Genomic DNA, 20,249 nt, shown 5'->3' on the forward strand with positions numbered 1-20,249 from the left:
CCATTTGTCGATAAAATATAATAGTTTATTTGGTATAACAATAACAACTATTATGTGGGTGTGTTAAGGACAATTTGATCTTTGGGTAAAAAATCAATAAACTTTAGGGTATTGCTTACCTATTTCGCTTTTTTTTGGTTAATTAGAAGATAACAGATGTAAGAAAAAACATTATAAAAATATTTAATCATAAAAAGTATAAATGTCTACAAATAAAATTAAAAGTGTATGGGCTCAACCCCACAACTAATTGTACTGTACGGAGGTAACCTATATTAACAGTTAAATTGCGATTTATTTTCAGTTCTATACAAATGAAGTTTGTTACATTTTCGAAATACGACTTTCTCTTAAAATTATTTTCATAAAAATAATGCGGTTATTACAATTTGTATACCTTTACAACGCTTTAATGTGTAGACATGTGACAACTGATAATGAATTTTTTTGAAAAGGATGAAAAGGGGGAATGTCATCAAAAGTTGATTTTTCAGGAGAGCAATTTTAAACTTTAAAACGGATGAAATTCAGTTATTACTCAGATGTGAACCGATTTTCATTAACATAGGATACCCTAAGATATCTTTCTTATAAATATAACAACAAATATCGAATAATAGACTCCGATTTTGTAAAAAAATATTCTCAAGTAAAATGTGGTTCAAAGAAAACAGGTACAAAAGGGGATTCTTCAATAATGTACCTGTATTTTTTAGCTTTTTGTTAAGAAACTAAACAAAATATGGGTAAGCAATAACCAAAACTTCCTCTTTATCGAGCTTTTTGCATTTTTCGTACTTTTTGTGTTGTTTTGTTTGTCTCGGGGTTTCTGTCTTGTTTCTTAATCTTGGGATTTCTAGAAACGACAGATTCGTCATCTTCATCTTTCTTCACAAACTTCATTGCTTCCTTGTATAGTTTTTCTCGCAATTTTTTTGTTTGGTCCTACCTTGTTTTTTTACTTAACCATAGCATTTTTGAAAAAAACAGATTCGTCGTCTTCATTTTACGTCCCTCAAATTTCTTCCGTTTTTTTCCTCTTCCTTCCGAATTGATTCGTTCACTCATGTCACTATCAAGTTCCATCTCACCACCACTTTTATTTCACAAATTATTGCTCCAAAAAATTACTTACTAATGAAGTGTGAACACAATACAATTAAAGCACACTGCTCAAGACCTCATTACGATAAAAACAAAGAACAGCTGATTTTATAGATAGTGAAATTTTCTACAAAATGGCATGCTCAGCTCATTTTGGAGAGAAATGTGACATTTACACTTTTTTTTGGTCTTCATATCATAAGTAACTACATCCTAACCTAATAACAGATAAGTTCAATCTCAAAAAAAATTAATAATGGATTGTTAAAAATAAAAATCATATTTAAAAAAAATAAATCTCTTGTTTTGATGAAACACAACCGTATTACAAAAAAAAACTTTAGTCAAAATAGTAAAACAGTTTATACGATGTAACGCTAGGCAGTTGTTTAGATGAGTTCTGTTGTCAAAGAATTGTTGCCTTATATTTATATACTCAAAAAATTCCAATTTTTTATTCAACATTGAAGGTAATAGATGATGACAATGAGCGAAAGATACCATGCAGATGTGTATTTTTTTGGTTTTATAGTTGAAATTTTTATGTTATGCAATGTAATTATTCTTTCCAAACATGTAACTGATGAAGTAATGAAATGTATTGATTTAATGGTTTTTGCAAAAAACATTGGAATCATCGAGCTGAACTACCTAGTCAGAAAATTACACATTTAAATCAAGTTACCCACAAATATTTGCTATTTTTGACAAATTCTGTGTACACTTGCAATTTTTTAATGTTTTAAAATTATGATCAAAATTTACGGTTATTTGAACGGGCTGTCATCAGTAATTTAATTCAGTAACTATGTAGTGGCATATTCGGTGCGATGCATGTAACTACTAAATATACACAAATAAATAAATTTATTAGTTTCTATTGATTAAATTTTGTAATTCTCTATATTCAGTTATGTAAATAAACTCAATATCACAATATGGTCTGAAAATAAGTTGAAGAATCACCGTGCCAACTGTAATAATGATACGTTGAATCACTCACTTATCTTACTAATTAATGGGGTTAAAAATAAGAATCATTTAAGTTCGATTAATTTTTATAGCTTTCGCAAAAACATTTCCATTTATTATTCACGCTACAAAAATAGAGTGAATAGAGTAAAAACAACGACTTATGGTTTTAGACCAACTCAGTGCATTAAAAGATTAATTTAGGCACTCCTAAAAACACTCCTGGGAGCACACCTAATAAAAGCTAGGCATGATACACGTACGTAGAAAACATAACACTAAAGTCACCCTTGTTAGTGCGATAAGACTGGATGAAGTTAAGTACCTAGTGGCAATTATGTGATGACCTAGACAAATATTATTCTTTGCCATCAAGCTCAGACCCCCGTATATGTATTACGTGTCTCACTGAGATTTTATGAAAACGTGATTGGATTAAAGAAGTGTGAGTGACAATTCAAGTTATAAATACAATTTTTTGACTAAATGGTGAAAAGAGCAAATGTGGAAATAGGTATTGATAACGAAGTAAATGGTTTATCACTTAATTAAATACTTGAAGCGAAAAGCATAAAAATTTTTAATAGCGCAGTTTGCATTTGGCACCCTTTAACTAGGGTTAAAGTGTATAACGTTCCACTTTTGAATCGGCTCAGTTTTGTGCAGTTAATCGTTTCTTTGGCAGTTTGAGATAATAGTTGTAATAAAATGAAACTGTTTTAGGAAAGTTAATCAAATTCGAAGTGATTAGTAAACTTTTTAAGTATGTTTAATTAAAACGTATTTTGCGAGAAAATAACTGGATGTAATACATATCAAGTGTCGTATATTTATAAAATAGGAACAATAACAGTGTATTAAACGATTGCATCGAATTATGTAAATGACACAATAAATGAGATGAAAGCTTCACGTGGAATAAAAACAGTTCCACTATAAACCCGGTGAATCCCGAGGGACGTAATATTACAATTTATGTGAACGTAGATTAAATTGTTTTGAGTACAATGTTTAATCGCATAGGCTTTATTAAGATGAAGGCAATAAATAGATGAGTCGTGCATAATTTATCGAGTTTTGTCCATAATGCCGGTGAAAGCTGTTTTTAACCAGTTCACGTTAACTAAAGCTATTCATTAACAAGTTGTAGAGAAGTGAGGCATTATCCCAACTGTCTAATTTAGAATAATGCAGCATGTTTTCGGAACAATAGAGATTTATACCGTTTGTAGCATTGCAGCAACCTATTTTAACAAAAAATACACACTTTAAGAAGTTGAACTTTTTATACCTATAAGGTACCCAAGTCGTAATTTAATTTACGAGATGTTATTAATGCATGGGTAGGTGGTGAGTACGTGAGTTTGCATCGCAGTTTCTTGGGGAAAAAAACGGTAGGGAGTCAAAGACCCCAGATTTCGAACTGATGGAACAATCATGCACTAATCATTAATTATTCCATAAATGGTATCAAGACCGGTCAAATCAATAATTTATGGGGTGAGTTGTGAAAGAAAAGTTTGAAACCTGGTCAAAAATGGAATTATTGTCTTGTCGGATAGTGCAAATAGAAAGTTCGTATAGGAGCCAAAATCTACAAGAACATGCGTCGGAAGAGGGAAATAAATTGAAAAAATCGCTATACCCATGATGCATCAAGTCCGCGTGGTAGACACGTATAGCGAATCGACAAAGCGTCGCGACGCACAATACTCCTAATCGACGGACGCCAGTGTACTAACAGATCCCAGAAGGAACCACCGGCGCAACGTTATCGCGCATCATTACATGACGGTCTGCGAACTGGAGTATATTGCTACTGGTGTGCCGTTTATGCCGTTTATACCAGTTTATACACTTTATACAATTACAGAGCTAGCCTTCCATAGGTTTCCCATGCGGACGGCTTCATTTCCTAATTAAACTCCATTCGGGATTATTCACTTTGATAGGTCCGCTATAATCAATCAACTCACGCGGTCGCAACTTACTTCTTCACAACTTCTACTGTGCCCAAGAACAATGCAATGACACAAACGACTTACCCGGATAAATGCTCGCAACTCTCAGATTAAAAAAGGGACGGAAAGAGAATACTAACCACGACCGTTAAGATTAAATTTAGTTGTTAGTCGAACCGAACAATGCTATCGAAATACTCTCTCCTAAGTAAAGACAAATCCTACTAGGTCTAACTTAACAACTAATTTAAATTTTCCTTGGCGTTACGCGAAACATGCACCAATCATATCTACTTCTCCGGGGAATATGAAAACTTACACAATAACGAACAAAAGTTTATTTCCAAATTACACAACGCTTCAAACAGATTTAATTAAAAATACACTAAGTGTCGAGATTTGGGGCTTAGTTCTAAATGAAATTATAACTTATTCAATGTGTGTCTAATGACAGCAAGGGAAAATTTAAAGCAGGTACATAATTATCTAATCTGTCATCGTCTTGATGGTGATAGGTATACGAAACGTGTTTACTTTAATTAATTTAAGATATTAGGTATAGGCGGCTAATCAGCGACAGAAAAAAAAGTAGCAACTAATATTCAGTCTAGGAAGTGTACTTGGTACTAGCAGTTATTTTGTATAATACAAGCAAAACAAAAAAGAACTGTTTTTCTGGAGAATAAAATGCAAAAGTAACATGCAATGTACAAAATAAGCAAACAACAACAGCGCGCTGTAAACGAAATAGGAAAATGTGAAGAAAATCAATGAAAACTAAGATGAAAAGTTGAATCAAAGTTAATCTGACATTTTAATGGTAAAATCCAATTGTACAGACTACAAAAATAGAACAGCCATGACGCAAAATGACGATTACAAACAAAATAATTTAAATCTTCGCCGACATTTTACTTCACGATTAATAATGCTTAAAGTTAACGAGTTAAAAATAGTGTTGTTCTTTAGAATAAATTTAAAAACACTTAACAATTGATAAATGAACCCTTTAAATGTACATACAGTAAGCGTGTTAAGAAGAGTGCGGAAAAATGCGCTTGGAAAAATATTTGAAATATAAAATTTGTTTGAACTTTTGTAAAAATAAATGTGAGAAAATATTCAAGAATAAAATACATTTTCTTTCACGAATATAATAAATATTTTCAGGTGAAAATATACTAGAAAGTCAATACGATGTGCTCCCGGAGCTTCGAGACAATTTCCTGTATTGAACTTTAAAGAAATGGAAAATGGATTTCATAATTTGACGTTAATTACACAAAGAAATATATCGTTTCATCTAAGGGTATGTTGGGAATTTCATCTCCAAAATCGCTATTAAACAATTGTGGAAATTTTAGAATAACAAACATATTTTTGATTGATTGGAATTCTAATTCTAATAACACTTCGTAGTTTATCTGTCACTAAATGAATTTATAAAAAGAGACTTTTGCTGCTTTACGAGCACGTTGAATATTGCACTGCAAAATTTCATACCACTGTAACGTGAGGAGTACAGGCTTGATCGCTTCTCTCTGGGGAATCTCTCTAAATATTTTAACAATACCTACATGTAAAAATAGATACAAATATAAAAATAAACGCTTTATTTTCAATTTGATACTTTAATAACAGAAACTCCTAATTTCTACAGTTGTAATTTGGTTTATTTTTTACTTTCCTTATCCTATAAGGAAAGTATTGTAATCGGCTGAAATTTGACCTACCTATATTTTTACATTTCTGGCCGAATTATAGCTTCAAGACATCAAAAAAGTTGGTTTGGGTCATTGAGTCGTGTGTGTGTGTGTGTCTCTCTGTAAACAGCATATCTCGAGAACGATAAAAGCTAGAACCTAGAAATTTGGTATCTAAGTTACTTGTAGAAAGGGGACGCAGCACGAAACAATTGGTAAAAATCGGTCGCACCATTCGGTCGCAAAGACCAAAAATCGGCCCCAAAATCATACGGTTGAAGATATAATAAATTCATGGGAATAAAAATGGGTACTGAACTAAAAAAAAATTGCACCTCAGACTCAAACCCGCGACAATTATGATCTATTTCGCTTGTAATCCGGCAGGTAACACTAACGCAAACGTTAGGTTTGCTACTCGGATTTCCAACACTAAATTATTGTCGTAAGGATGTTTTCCAAATATGTAGGATAAGGAAATGTTCACACCAGATTTTTTAAAAGAAATTTTGTTTATTAGTACATAACTACCGGATTTGTTGTAATTATTTAAATTTGGTGCGATCAAACATGTATTTTCAAAAATAATAATTAATACCAATTTTGCGTTTTGTGTGTGTTTTAATAACATTTGACATTGCTTGTCTGTGTTCTTAAGGGTGGTGAGCGAGAATAAAAATCAGGTAGTATCCGGGTCATTTCTATCTGAAGTTGGGTCGGAACGAGACAATGACGGATAGTTTTGGTGTACGTTTTGATTTTCATGTCGCATATAAACTTAATGCTTCATACAGGATTGGAACATGATTTATTTGGGCGTTTTAGTTCCACAGGAAAAAGTAATTGAGTCAGGTGATGTATTTCAATTTTTTGTATTCTAACAAATGTTTCGACACCTGCCATCGAATTCACCTGACGTTAAGCTTTAATCCGCACAATTATATTAGCGAGTGGAAGGGCCATTTTTGAAACTGGCGTGTTTCCGATTAAAACTTAATCGACTCGTTAAACCATTATTAGTGAAGACCGATTTTATTTAAAGAATTCTTCTACGCTTTGCGCGTCGCTTTTTATTTACTAGAAGAAAAGTTTTACAGGATTTAGTTCAAAGTTGAGCCAAGTTTCAATTTGTTTGCAAACAACGAGAATTTTTACAGCCATGTTGAAAACTTTTACTACATCCACACCAAAATGATTTTGCATGCCTTATAAATTATGGAAGATATAGTGTGGCTGTAATCTATTAAAAGGTCTAATCCCGGAACGTACTTTAAACAATGCACTTCCGTCAATTTCTAAATAAATAAGGACCATTTCGGCTGCCAGTAAATAATCTAAACAAAGCTTCATTGACCTATATTCAAATGAACCGGAGAGAAAAACATTATTATTAATGGAAAGACTTGTCAATGCTTTACCAAAAATAGCCAAATCAATACTTCTAATAAAAGAAAAGTCTAGAGATCTGTTATCATCATAATTGTGCTATGATATAAATCAAGTAACAATGTTGTTTATGCAAATGTGTATACACTGTTAATAATGTCAATATTCTCAAAAATTTATGTATGTATTATGACCAAATCTGAAATTGCAAAAGTTCTCAGCCAAAAATTTCGGTTTAAAAATTCATACAGCAAGTGATTTTTGTTGTTAATAGTGTCTCCTCTTTTAAATTATATTTAAATTAAGCTATACACCATTTTACGACAGATACATGGACCGGCAAATTGGATTAAATAAACTTTGAAATTCATTCTTTTCTTCATGCACTATCATAACACAAGTTTAGTTTAAAATACAAGACTGAGCATTGAAAAACCGCATCTTATTTTGCGTCTCTGTATAATAATTTGAAAAATAGCCGAACTTTGTTAAAAGAAAAAAATTGTAGCGAGATAATAAGGGAAGGTGATATTGCTGCAAACACTGTAAACTTCCAACTTCATTAGAGTTGCCTAGTCCCGACGCACAATAATAAACAGGCTCGGTTATATTTCTACACGCGTACTAACACAGTTTACTTTTTTATTTGAGTAAATATTTAAAAATGAAACGTAAGCAAATAATGATTTCTAATTTAAGTAAAGACGCTGTATTTTATTGTAGATGAGTTAAAACTTTTTTGTTCCGTCAATTTACTCGAGCTAGAGCCAATTCTAGATGGGAGTTAATTTTAGCCCCAATTTCGTCATGTATTAAAACAATGAACTTAAACCCCTTCATGTCAAAACAACACGACATGTGTTCCATTATGGAAACAATAATGTGTAGGGTAGGGGGTGAGATTTCTCATTTTTCATTTCTTATCATTTATTGAGTTGTTTTTTATTGTAATGTATGTTTTTGTCTAATCACGATTCTTTTGTGTAGGCTATAATGTCTAATGAAAAAAGTTGGCCGAAGTCCGGTTTGATAATTTGTCTTCTGGCCAATAAATCAGTAGGATTTCTTAAAACGAGGCCGCGAATTCTAGATCTCTTTATCAATAGAGGTACGTCGATACTATAAATCAAGAATTTAACTTCGTCGGTTATTTTTGGCACCGGCTTTAAGAAGATTATACTGCATCATTGATTCGTCATGACACTTAATCAAAATCAGGACCAACAAAACTTGCTTCTGAATGAATTAACCAGTGTCTGAAAATGTTTGTTAGTAAAACATTGGTTTTCCACACACAAATACATACATTTCTCTCATGTTTGGAAATTGCATTACGAAACTAAAACTAGAGTGTTTTTTATTGTAGTTTATCTAATACGGTTTTTACTTGGAAACTTTCTCTCTTTTTGTTCTTTTCCATAAATCTCACTTGAGAAATGCCACGCCATATTAATTATTAATGCCTCTTCCCGCCTCAGTAATTTGCTCAGTTTCCCGCCAAAAAAGCCGCCAACACTTCTAAGTTCTTGTTGAACAATATAATTAGTGAATGTTTATCGAGGGTTGAAATTTCGCTCTCTCCTCTTGTTTTATTCCATCAAAATTAATTAAACTGACCTCTTAGAACAGCAGAGGTAAAAACAGTTTCATTAATAATTCAGAGTGTGGAGGTAAGAAATTGTGGGTTGGTTTATAATTTGTGAAAACATGTAGGCACCCGATAAAAGGGTCTACTTAAATCTGAATAATCCATAATCAAGTGAAATATTTCGGATATTGGAGAAACCGCATCGCTCCTAAAACTGCTTGGTTAATTTTTCACCATGGCGGGGGTCGCCTTTATTCAACATCTTACTTCCCTCACCGATTACCATAAGTATTATACTTCACAACTTTCTGAATTTTTTATATAGTTTCTGGGAAATAATGTACGAACTTCATTGTTAGGCACAAGAGGCTTTATTTTCCTGTTCTTCTCGATTTTCACCACAATTCACTGAAATACCAAGTTATAGTCGATTTGAATTAAAAAGGTGTTACGCCACTAATAAAGCTTAAGCTTTACTATCGTTGTAAAATTAAATCAAAAAACAGTCATGCTATTTAAATGTGTTTTGTAAAAAATACAAGCTGAACAAACTCAACAATTTGTTGGTTTAGCACATTTTTTGTTCCAAAATATTCCTAAATTACTTATGGATAAAAATTTAATTTTAAGAAAAAAAGGGGTTTTAAAAAATTTTTACACGCCTACATAATTGATATAACATTTAGCAAAAATTTTGTTAATGGACATGAATTTAAAAATACTTGTAAAGTAACTTATTAAATGTGTCTTTTGAGATACAGAAATTAATTAATTCTTACTTTATTTTAACTGAAAACACGTTTGTATTTTAAGAACATGCCATTTTTAAATGTTATCTTGAAGAAAAACAGTCTTTGATAACAATCGACTGAACAAAGTGTAAACTGAAAATATTCGCTTTCACTCCCACCTCACATTGTCTCCCACCCCCACCCCGCCACTACAATTCTACCACTTATTAAAAAGGGTGGGGCGCACTGTATTTAAACAGTGGCCGCTGCTACCCAAAATCAGTTTATTCTGAGCTTTCCAAGATGTTTCAAGTGTTTCCTTTTCTCGTCGCTGCGAATTTCGCCCTGCCAAAGCTCCATCTGCCAGTGGAGATGTGGTCAACCATTTTTCGGTAAGTCAATTTATTTTTGTTGTATTTATTTTAGTAATATTTTGTTTATTTCAGGTTTTTAGACCCTTCATCCCTTTTAAACGTGGTTCGAACGGATGGTTTGTGGAGCAAAATCAGTCAAGGAGATCCAATTTTGCGAAGAACAATTCAGGAAGAATTGGATGCCGAACGTGAACGACAATGACAAGAGATTTTGAATCCCGGTTTGCTGATAACGATTGAGCGGAAAGGACCAACGATAATGTTTGGTACCAATGGTACAAAAACGGTTCGTTGCAGAGCTCCAACCGTGATTCAACCACCGCCCATTGAATTTTTGAGACCTGTTGAAAAGAAAAACACGCGACGATGCAATGGAGGACCATCACCACGAAGCGAGAAGGTTCAGTCCCATCCTCGAAAATTGTTAAGATTGTAGAATAATAATTATGTTTGTAATATGTTATTATTTTGTACAAAAACAATAAAAAATAAATAAAAATTACCGTGTTTTATTATTTTTAAAACAATCTTAGTCTAAGTAAATCTAGATGATTAGCCTCTAGAAATAGACCTTTTGTGTACCAAAAAAATAAAAGAAATTAATTCGCAAAACTTATTGTATTGGTAAATTTTCAACTGTGCGTTAAATCGTATATGTTATGGAGGAAAATAAATTACTAGATATGTAGCTTTGTTTTTTGCTTAAACTGAGTTATTGTCAATGTTTCCTATTTCTTTGCGCTTCTGTTACTTAGAAAATGAAACAAGTAAATCGTATTAGGCACCGCCTAAGCCACACTTCTCTTGTTGTTTTATTTTATCAAAATTAATTAAAGTGACCTCTTAGAACAGCAGAGATAAAGACAGTTTCATTAATAATTCAGAGTGTAGAGGTAAGAAATTGTGGGTTGGTTTATAATTTGTGAAAACATGTAGGCACCCAATAAAAAAGTTTACTTAAATCTAAATAATCTATAATCAAGTGAAATATTTCGGATATTGGAGAAACCGCATCGCTTAAAAATCTTAACCCTGAAACTGCTGGCAGGGGTCGCCTTTATTTAACATCTTACCTCTCCTATCTATTACCATGAGTATGAAACTTTCTGAATTTTTTATATAGTTTTTGAAAAAATAATGTACAAACTTTACAAGAGCTTTTTCCTCTTGTTCTTTTCAATTTTCGCCGCAATACCACTGAAATACCAAGTTATAGTCGATTTTAATTAGAAAAGTGTTAAAGTCGATTTCGGATTTGTAAATTGGACATGTTTATCTGAATGTTACTCTACATCTAAACATTGGGTTAATTTAGTTTGGCACTGCTACAGTATGCATTAGTACTAATATTCACTGCATGCAAACCGTCGATTCGAAGAGATACCAAAACCGGAACACAGATTAAATGAAATTATTCAATTCAAACTTGCAATTAAATGTCAACACATTGTCGCACTTTATTAGATTTGTAACCCCATTAACTTCACATGATATCGTTAATTTCAACTGAAGTATCAGACACAAAGCAGATTTTGGTTCTATTGACACCTTGGTACCGATTTTCACAAAATTTTGTAGCTTAATCGGCAATGAGAAAGTGTGTTAGAATTGGATGTGATTTTAGTGACGGATGGTTAAAATCTATAATGGTTGTAGTTAACAATATACGGACTAAATAAATCAACGATGGATGTTGTACATGTGTAAACATAATGATGGATATATTACAATGCTGTTATTGACGGTTTTGGTAATTAATAATAATGCATCAACCTGGAATATTATTCGTAACACACGAAACAGATATAGCGGCGCCATTAATAGTCTAAAAAATGTCCCCAATTTATAGGTCTGCTGAATAACGTTTTAATCGTTCTAACAGAGGGATGTGATAGATTGATTAAATAGCGAGAACGCATTGAAAAAATGGAAGGAAATTGTTTGAATAAAGTTGCGAGTCATCAGGAAAAAAAAACAATAAATTTGAAAAGGGCTATTATTAGAAATTGATAATGTAATAAGGGCCGATATTAATGACTTTTAATGTTTACATTAAATCTGTTGGAGTTATTTATAAGTAGATTAGAGTAAAAAACAAAATAAACAGAGAAAAAGAAAATCTTCGATTTACTCCCATCTCCGGTTGCGTAGGTATTAAACTTTTTGGGATGTGGTGGACAAAGTGCGATAACCACAAATTGAAGATCAGAATAACGCGTCGTATTGACCCTTTTTCTTGCCGACACACATCCTTGTTTAAATTTCTACAAACAAGGTTTCTCTAGTATTGTAATCCTGTCTTTATTTTGATAAATTTAAATCGATGTAGTGGAAGGTTTAATTTGTTTCAGAGACATTTCAATAGTTATTTTAACATAAACAACCGATGTGATGGTAGAGTATAAAAGTTCAATGCCACTTTTCGTGTAAATAAGGGTGCCAGACTAATATCACCATGGCGACCATTCAACTCTAACATGACGTTTTCGCTTTCAACGAGTTTGAAAAATTACAAAAATGAAATGTGCTCACGCTACTAATATTTTTGCTGTCTCTTTAAATGTGTTGCGATTCGCACGGATATTGCACATTACCTAGCAGGAATTCTAATCGATTTCGAATATTGCTGCTACATCAAAAAATTTTTATCCCCAAAACAAATCAACAAGTTATTCAACTTCTACATCGTTGATTAGCAAAGTTGTTTTTTCAAAATTTGTTTGCACAATACGTTGTTTATATTCATAAACACTGTTCCGAGGATGAATTTTAATGGCATCGAGCAATTTCTTGCCTTTTTTTTCATTATCCTTTTAAAGAGATTCAATTTTGTGATAACTCTTACAATATACATTTTCATGTCAATAATATTAGGAAACTGGTATGCATTAATTTACCAAATGCTACTATCTGCTTTTATATCTCATAAAAAAGTCGTTTGGGTTGTGTAGTGCACCACTAATAGCCTGATTTTTATTCTTACTTTATTTTTAGCTACTATAAGTTATTATGTTTTGAGCTATATATAAGCCATTTTTTTAACTAAACATATTCATTTTACTATATTTTATGCATTTTTAAAATTTTAATTCTGATCATCTTTTCTAAGAAGAATAAGAATTCCTAATAGAATTATCTAAGATATATCACATTTTTATTTTATAGGCTCCCGCTACATAAAAATAGATATAAAAAATGCAAACCTAGCTGTGCAATAAAAAAGGTTATTATGCATTTAGGTAAAATTTTGCGGTTTATTTTTATTATTTCCTATTTAAGAATTATAACATTACAAATCACTATTTTCTCAATTTATACTGTTTTAAATTTGCAGTATGGTAGCATCGTATCAGTCGTCTCTCTATCTCAAATAATGTTATGCAAATTTTATTAAAACTTTTTACTAAAATGAGTTTATTTTCTTTGTAGAATCTCGGTTGGAGACACTTAAGACAAAATGTAGTAATTTTTCTCGTAAAACAGGATTTAGTTTGTTTAATTTTTAATTGTGAAAAGGCGCTTAGTAGAAACAAAACCGTTACATTGTCAATTACAGCAAATTGAGCCAACAGTTTAATATGACTTGAATATTCTGTGTTAAAGCTTGGAGTTTATTGAATTGATAGCAGTTTCCTTAAAAGTAATCTTTCCGAAATCGATCAAAGCGGCAAAGTTGAGCAAAAGTTGTTTGAATCTACTTTCACTATCTAATAGTATCATCATAGCCCTCAGAATCCGAATTGCTTATGTATTTGTCGTAAATCGTGAATGTGACATAAAGATAATTTAAACGTTTCGCTTGCATGCTTTGTTACAAGTTGATGTCAACAGCATCTGCTTTACCATGTTTCTATACACCCTAACTACAATTTGGATGTTGTAATTAAAATATGCTATACAAGGTGTTTATAATTTAAATTATTTTAGCACCGTACTGAAAATAATGCTGTTGGAAAGCTGCGATTTTGCGGTTAGTTTGAAAGCTTCGGCTTCTTATGTACACGAAAACAGTGGGAAAGTGCACTTAGCGACTCGAAACCGCAATTAAGGGGTTAGGTGTACCCCAGAACGTGTTATACCTTAATAAAGTTCACTTTTAATTAAACAAAATTATCTAAAATTGTCAAGAGAAAGCTTTAAACATTTTAAAAGGGAAGATATGACACATTTCAGCTTCATTTTCATTATAAGTGATAAATAGAGATTTACGAAACCGGTTTTGATTTAGTTAACCTTCCACTTTAGAAAAACCGAAACTGATAAATACCACTTTGCACTTCATGAGCTTTTTATTCTCTAAATTTTTTAACTTGTTAAGAATAGTAGCTTTTCGATGAGTTAAAAATGGAAATGAAAGTGGTCGTGAATAAGTTTGAAAACTTGGTAAAGTAAGTTACGTCGTTTATTTGTCCATTTCAACTCTTTAAAATTATCAAATTATTCGAAGAAATGAAACTTGAATCGAATTCAGTCTCATAAAAAATAAGAGAACGTTTTCAATTGGAGGCATCAGAATGCACAACACACTCCCGAACCTGTCTCTAGAGACAATCAGTAACTCATATAGCACGCTAATCGAAAATGTAGTTACACATCTCCCACACATCCAGAAATTGAGTAGAATATAAATTAGGACAAGCTGTTTTTGTTACCCACAAAATGATTGATTTCTTAAGGTCAGTGAAATTCCTTATTTTATGCGAGGTTTATACAAGCAAGTGGGAATAACAACTCTGTTTCATTTCATCTCAATTATTTTCTTCATTTTTTTAACTGGTATTAATAGAATTATCAGGGCCAATAACTCAGGTGCGTTAGCATAAGTTATTGTTTACTCCATTTTCAGCATATGCGCATTCCAGCAGCAAAATAAAGAATTGTGCTAGCTGTGGCAGTTTTCAAAACGATTTCCTTAAACTCTAGCCCCACAGAACGCTATTGTAATTTAAATATACATGGCGATGATTACGAATGTTGCACGGCTGTAGGTTAGTTAATAATACATTTGTGGTGCAGCAGGTTGTTAGTGATTTTGCTAAGCAGGATTTGGAACATTCATGTGTCCGAGTAATTTGGTGATTTTTACCTATTGATTTATGGCAGTTATAGATGCGAAAACTGCGGTTAAAGTCTCTTTAAATAAAGAAATTAGTGTGGTAGAAGATATAAATGGAGCATAGCCGTTCGGAACAGATGATGGCGTAAACTGTCGGCAGGAAAGACGCAAAGAGAAGATTAGTTCAATGATGTACGATGACGGCACAAATATTGCTTGAAATTTTTTCTTTTCTTTTTATAGAAATGCATTTGGATAAAATATTACCTTCTGGAATTCAAGGCGTGAAGTTTTTGTTTGGCAAATAAGTCTTAACCGGATTTTCCGGTGATTAAATATGAAAAAGTAAAAAACAGTCGACATGTGGCAAATTCTTTTAATACTAAATCGATAATAAAGCACTCTGTTAAAAGAGTGAATTTACTTGAAAAGTTTGCCACAAAACATCCAGTATGGCATTGTAGTCGGTTCTGGCAGCTTATTATTGGAATATATATGTCCAAAGTTGGTATTACTGCGCCAAAGCGCTTTGTGTTCATTTCCCACTAAGATAAGCCAATTATAAGCATCATCTCCATTTTTTGCAGGTTTAAACAGTTTTTAAAACTTTTCTAACTTAAATATGAGTAGCACTTTTTGTTGCCCTTATATAATTTATTTCTTTAACTACGTCGATTATTCTTCTTGCTTGGTTTCGTTCAAGTAATTTAAAATCTTCTATAACAAACAGAACAAGGAAACATACCGGAAGAGAGAAAATGAGATCCCATTTTTATAAACAGAACGAAACACTAAGAAATTAAGGAATTGCGATGGATCACAAAAAACAAAAAATTACATTAACTTTGTTCTTGTTGGAAACTCACAAGATATTTTACGCCACTAATAAAGCTTAAGCTTTACTACAAACCGTTGTGAAACCAAATCAAAAAGCAGTCAAGCGATTTAAATGTGTTTTACAAAAAATACAAGCTGAACAAACCCAACGATTTGTTGGTTTAATACATATTTTTCTTCAAAATATTCCTGGATTAGGTATGCATGTAAATTTATTTAAAAAAAATGAGATTTTTAAAATTTTACACGCCTACATAAGCGAGATAATATTTAGCAAAAATTTTGTTAATGGACATGAATTTATAAATTCTTGTGAAATAACTTATTAAATATGTTTTTTGAGATACAGAAATTAATTAATTCTTACTTTGTATTAAGTGAAAAGACGTTCGTATTTTAAGAACATGCTATTTTTAAATGCAAGAAAATCGTCTTTGATAACAAAGCTTAAATTTACTGAAAATATTTGCCTTCATTTCCACCTCAGACTGTGTTTCTCCCCTACCGCACCATCACAATTCTTACAAAACAAAACTTAAACCACTGAAAATTTTCGCCCCCACTCTCTATCACCCCCACCGCAACACCACAATTTTTCCGCTTTCTAAAAAGGGTGGGGCACACTGTATTTAAACAGCAGCCACTGGTGCCCAAATTCAGTTTATTCCAAGCTTTCCAAGATGTTTCAAGTGTTTCCTTTTCTCGTCGCTGCGAATTTAGCCCTGCCGAAGCTTCGTCTGCCCGTCGAGATGTGGTCTACCATTTTTCGGTAAGTCAAATTTATTTTTATTGTATTTATTTTTACTAATATTTTGTTTATTTCAGGTTTTTGGACCCTTCATCTCTTCTGAACGTGGTTCGAACAGATGGCTTGTGGAGCAAAATCAGTCAAGGAGATCCAATTTTGCGAAGGACAGTTCTAGAAGAATTGAATGCCGAACGTGAAAGACAACGACAAGAAATTTTGAATCCCGGTTTGCTGATGACGATTGAACGGAAAGGACCAACGAAAATGTTTAATGTTAATGGTACAAAAACGGTTCGTTTCAGGGCTCCAACCGTAATCCAACCACCGCCCATTGAATTTTTGCGACCTGTTGCAGAGAAAAACAAGCAACGACACAATGGAGGACCATCACGAAGCGAGAAAAAGGTTCAGGCTTACCCTCGAAAATTGTTAAGACTGTAGAATAATAACTATATTTGTAATATGTTATTATTTTGTACAAAAACAATAAAAAATAATTAAAAATTAAATTTTTGTTACAGTTTTTTATACAATCTAATTAAATCTAGTTGATTAGGGTCTAGAAATAGAAACCTTGTGCAGCAGAAAAAAATAAAAGAGTGTAATTTAAAAGATTTGTTACGTAGTTTTTTGTAGTGCGTTAAATGGTACATGTTTTGTGACAAAATAAATTTCTAGAAAATATATATGGCTTTGTTTTTTGCTAAAAGGCAGTTATTGTGTTTCCTATTCTTTCGCGTTTTTGTTACATAGAAAATGAAATATGGGTTGAACCTAAATCGTATTACGCACCGCCTAAGCAGTTTGAAATCTTATTTTTTTTTGAATACATATTTAATTTTTTTCCTTTTTGTCCCATACGCTATAATCATTGAAAGTGTGTGTTGTGTTTTTGGGATTTTCTTGGAGGACAACAGTATTCCGAATGTAGCAATAACCAGACCGTTTTCCCTTGAGTAAAGTTGAGTTCAGCGGATGTAACCCGAAGACACACATAAAGTAGTGAATTTCGGTATTGCGAAACGGCATAACTGTGAATCTCGGGGAAACAAGCATTTCACAGAGCCAAAAGTTGAAATGCTGCATTGACGGTCAACATGACTGAGATGATTTGTAAGATCGATATTTAGCGCGTTTGACTAAAATTTCAAAATTCTAATTTATGATGACAGCCTCCTAAACGTTGCGAATCATTTGTGCTCGATTTAATAAAATCGTTGGGTGGATTCCCATTCGATAAGATTTACTGCCCTCTTATTTCTTGTCTCCGGTAAGGAAAAAAAAATAATTATTTTTTTACAGTAATCTATGTACACAAGAGACTAATTTATAAAACTGACTTTTATTTCCTCTGCTTTCAAACGGGTCTGCTGAGATTTGATCGTGATAACCCTTGAATAAAACCTATTTTTTACTTTTATTCACGTACCGTAACGACTTAACATATCCATGCAAATTAGACCAGAAGGAGACCATAAACAACTTTACCACGATAATGGCATTGTTGCTATAGCGACTTTAAAATTTATGCAAAATTTAAACATTGCTTTTGCAAGGATCTTATATTTATTGCCTGAACTTTTTAGACTGCTTGTGAAAGTTTAAAAATGTACGTTTAAACATTAAAGTAACAAAGGGTGAAGTCGTTGAACGCATGGACAAAGCCAATGAATTGCTTGAATATTGATAAAAAAAATTGTTGAATCTTATTTGCTCTGTTAAATTAAAGGCACAACACAGAACCTCCTGAAACGTTAAAACAGTTATTGACGCTGTTTGTTTTGATTCTACTATTTTTAGTATTTTTAGGTTTTAAAATCGATTTCTGCTTTAGAAACGGTTTTTTTTACAAAATCAAACTTGACTCGTTTTTATTCTATTTGGGTAGTTTGAGCGCTTTCGTATTTTCAGCTTAATGTACATAATCCGACAATCTTTACGCTAAACAAAAATACCTGATGATAAGTTTATATCAATTAATCTCTTCTTTTGTTTTTACAAATGAGTAATAATCCGGACTGTTTTATTTCAAACAAAACTTGATATTTTAAATTAGCTTTAACACAGCAAGCTTTAAATGTAGCTTATTTTCTATACATAAATAAGTTGACTATGACAGCTATGACAGTTGTATGATAAGGGAATGCTTATTGGTTTAGACCTGCACCATTTATCAAGAAATAACGACTTGAGTTTTAATGTAGTTCATGAAATAATTTAATTTTAAAAATTTTAGCAAAGCTACTCATTTTCTTTTTTTCAAAAGCTAATTTTGTTTAAATATTAATAATAGAAAGAAATTTTGTAGATCACGTAGGTGTAATAGATGAGCAAAATTTTATAGTATAGTAAAACCGAAAACTTGTTACTTTTTATATTTAATTTGGAGTTATTTTTAATTTCTCCACTTATATTAACAAAGACTTTTATTAATAAATTTCGTTTAAATATTTTTTTTATATCTTATGTTTATGGCAAAGATTAATTCACATTCAAACATAAATAAATACGTTGTATGCATTGCATTACAAAAACCATAATTTCAAAAAATAGTGTGTGCATGTGTAATTAAATTTAACGTTCTGCAACATTAGCAGAATTTGTATGACTATTTCAGCTGCCTGTGACAAAAATGAATTTTGTTGGTGCACTAAAATTATGTGTTTGGTATTTTTTATCCTTATGACAGTAATGTAAAAAAGACTTTACCGCAACAACCGCAAAAATAGGTGCAATTCAAAAATAAAATTTAAATAATAAGTTTTTCGAGAAAATAGAGAGTTTGCAGCGACTTATAATAATAAGTGTTTACTAATTATCAAAATTCCGTCCTGAAACCCTCTACAAAAAGTATCTGACATGCAATTTTATATAGAATCTGATCACAAATTTGAAAACACGATAATTGGTAACTGTTAAAGATGTCTTGAGACTGACAAGTTTGTTAAAACTGTATTGTATAGATTGATTCGCATCAAAATACAAGCTTTATTAAATGTTGCATACAAAAAAAATAACAAAAGTAAACGCAATTTTCTATAAAACCAAAGAATTAAAACGAAACTATAAAATTTTTCAATTATTTTTTTTGCAGTCCAAAACCTTAAAATTTATCGAGGCTTCTATTTATCTAATTTCTAAAGTGTTGGAAATATTTATCTATTTATAATTGATGTTGTTACAACACGTATTATATCCACTCTCAGATCAATATAAACATTGTATGTCGTGTACACCTATTCAGGTGCGATCGATATTAATATTAAAATTTTAAACAAGGGAATAATAGGTGTTAAAAAAAAATATATACTTTTTTAAACTTTATAGCAGAAAAGTGTATTTGTTACAAAAAACAAATCATTTTACAAATGTTCTTCTAAGTTTTTAAAATATTTTGTTATTAAAATCTAACAAAAAAAACATAATTTTCTACTTAAATATTTAACAAACAGCAAAAGGCAAAAATAACCAGTGTGTTTACGTTTATAAAATATGATTGAATGTTTGTTATACTTATTAACCTGCACCGGAGCTTTCAATCTGTCAAATTAGAAAAATCGTTTGTTTAATCCTCCACTGCGTTGTTAGCAGTTGTTTTATATTAATGTTTAGCAGTCCGATTAGCTGTTTGGCTATTTGCCCAACGCTCTTATTGTTCGTTATAAAAGTATTGATGTATAAACTAATATGGCCCAATATCTTTTTTTTGTCTGATCCACTTTAGAAAGTCTAGTCTACAGTTTACCTCTAAATTGGTAAAAATGATAAATAAAATAATCAGTGTGCAGA

General features: G+C 31.7%; 2 protein-coding genes and 1 pseudogene across 3 annotated transcripts in view; 2 read left to right on the forward strand and 1 right to left on the reverse strand.

Annotated features, from left to right (window-relative positions):
* LOC123006320 (Kv channel-interacting protein 4-like) overlaps positions 1-20,249 on the reverse strand; it is a 53,493-nt gene that overhangs the window by 25,349 nt on the left and 7,895 nt on the right. The gene's annotated exons all lie outside the window — the stretch shown is intronic.
* LOC123006322 lies at positions 9,741-10,255 on the forward strand (annotated as a pseudogene).
* LOC123006323 lies at positions 16,030-16,901 on the forward strand. Its single transcript, XM_044400727.1, has 2 exons — positions 16,030-16,481; positions 16,538-16,901. Exons 1-2 carry the CDS (start codon positions 16,393-16,395, stop codon positions 16,899-16,901), a joined length of 453 nt encoding a protein of 150 aa, XP_044256662.1. The 5' UTR covers positions 16,030-16,392.

Source organism: Tribolium madens, unplaced genomic scaffold (genome assembly GCF_015345945.1).
Source record: "Tribolium madens isolate multiple individuals breed KSU strain unplaced genomic scaffold, Tmad_KSU_1.1 Scaffold_2;HRSCAF=44;Tcas5.2_LGX, whole genome shotgun sequence".
NCBI classification, from domain to species: Eukaryota; Metazoa; Arthropoda; class Insecta; order Coleoptera; family Tenebrionidae; genus Tribolium; species Tribolium madens.

Bases quoted from the DNA above. Each gene is read 5' to 3' on its own strand.
- LOC123006323 (XM_044400727.1), top strand. From the start codon at position 16,393: ATGTTTCAAGTGTTTCCTTTTCTCGTCGCTGCGAATTTAGCCCTGCCG. The intron at 16,482-16,537 runs GTAAGTCAAATT...TGTTTATTTCAG, and splicing joins ATGTGGTCTACCATTTTTCG to GTTTTTGGACCCTTCATCTC.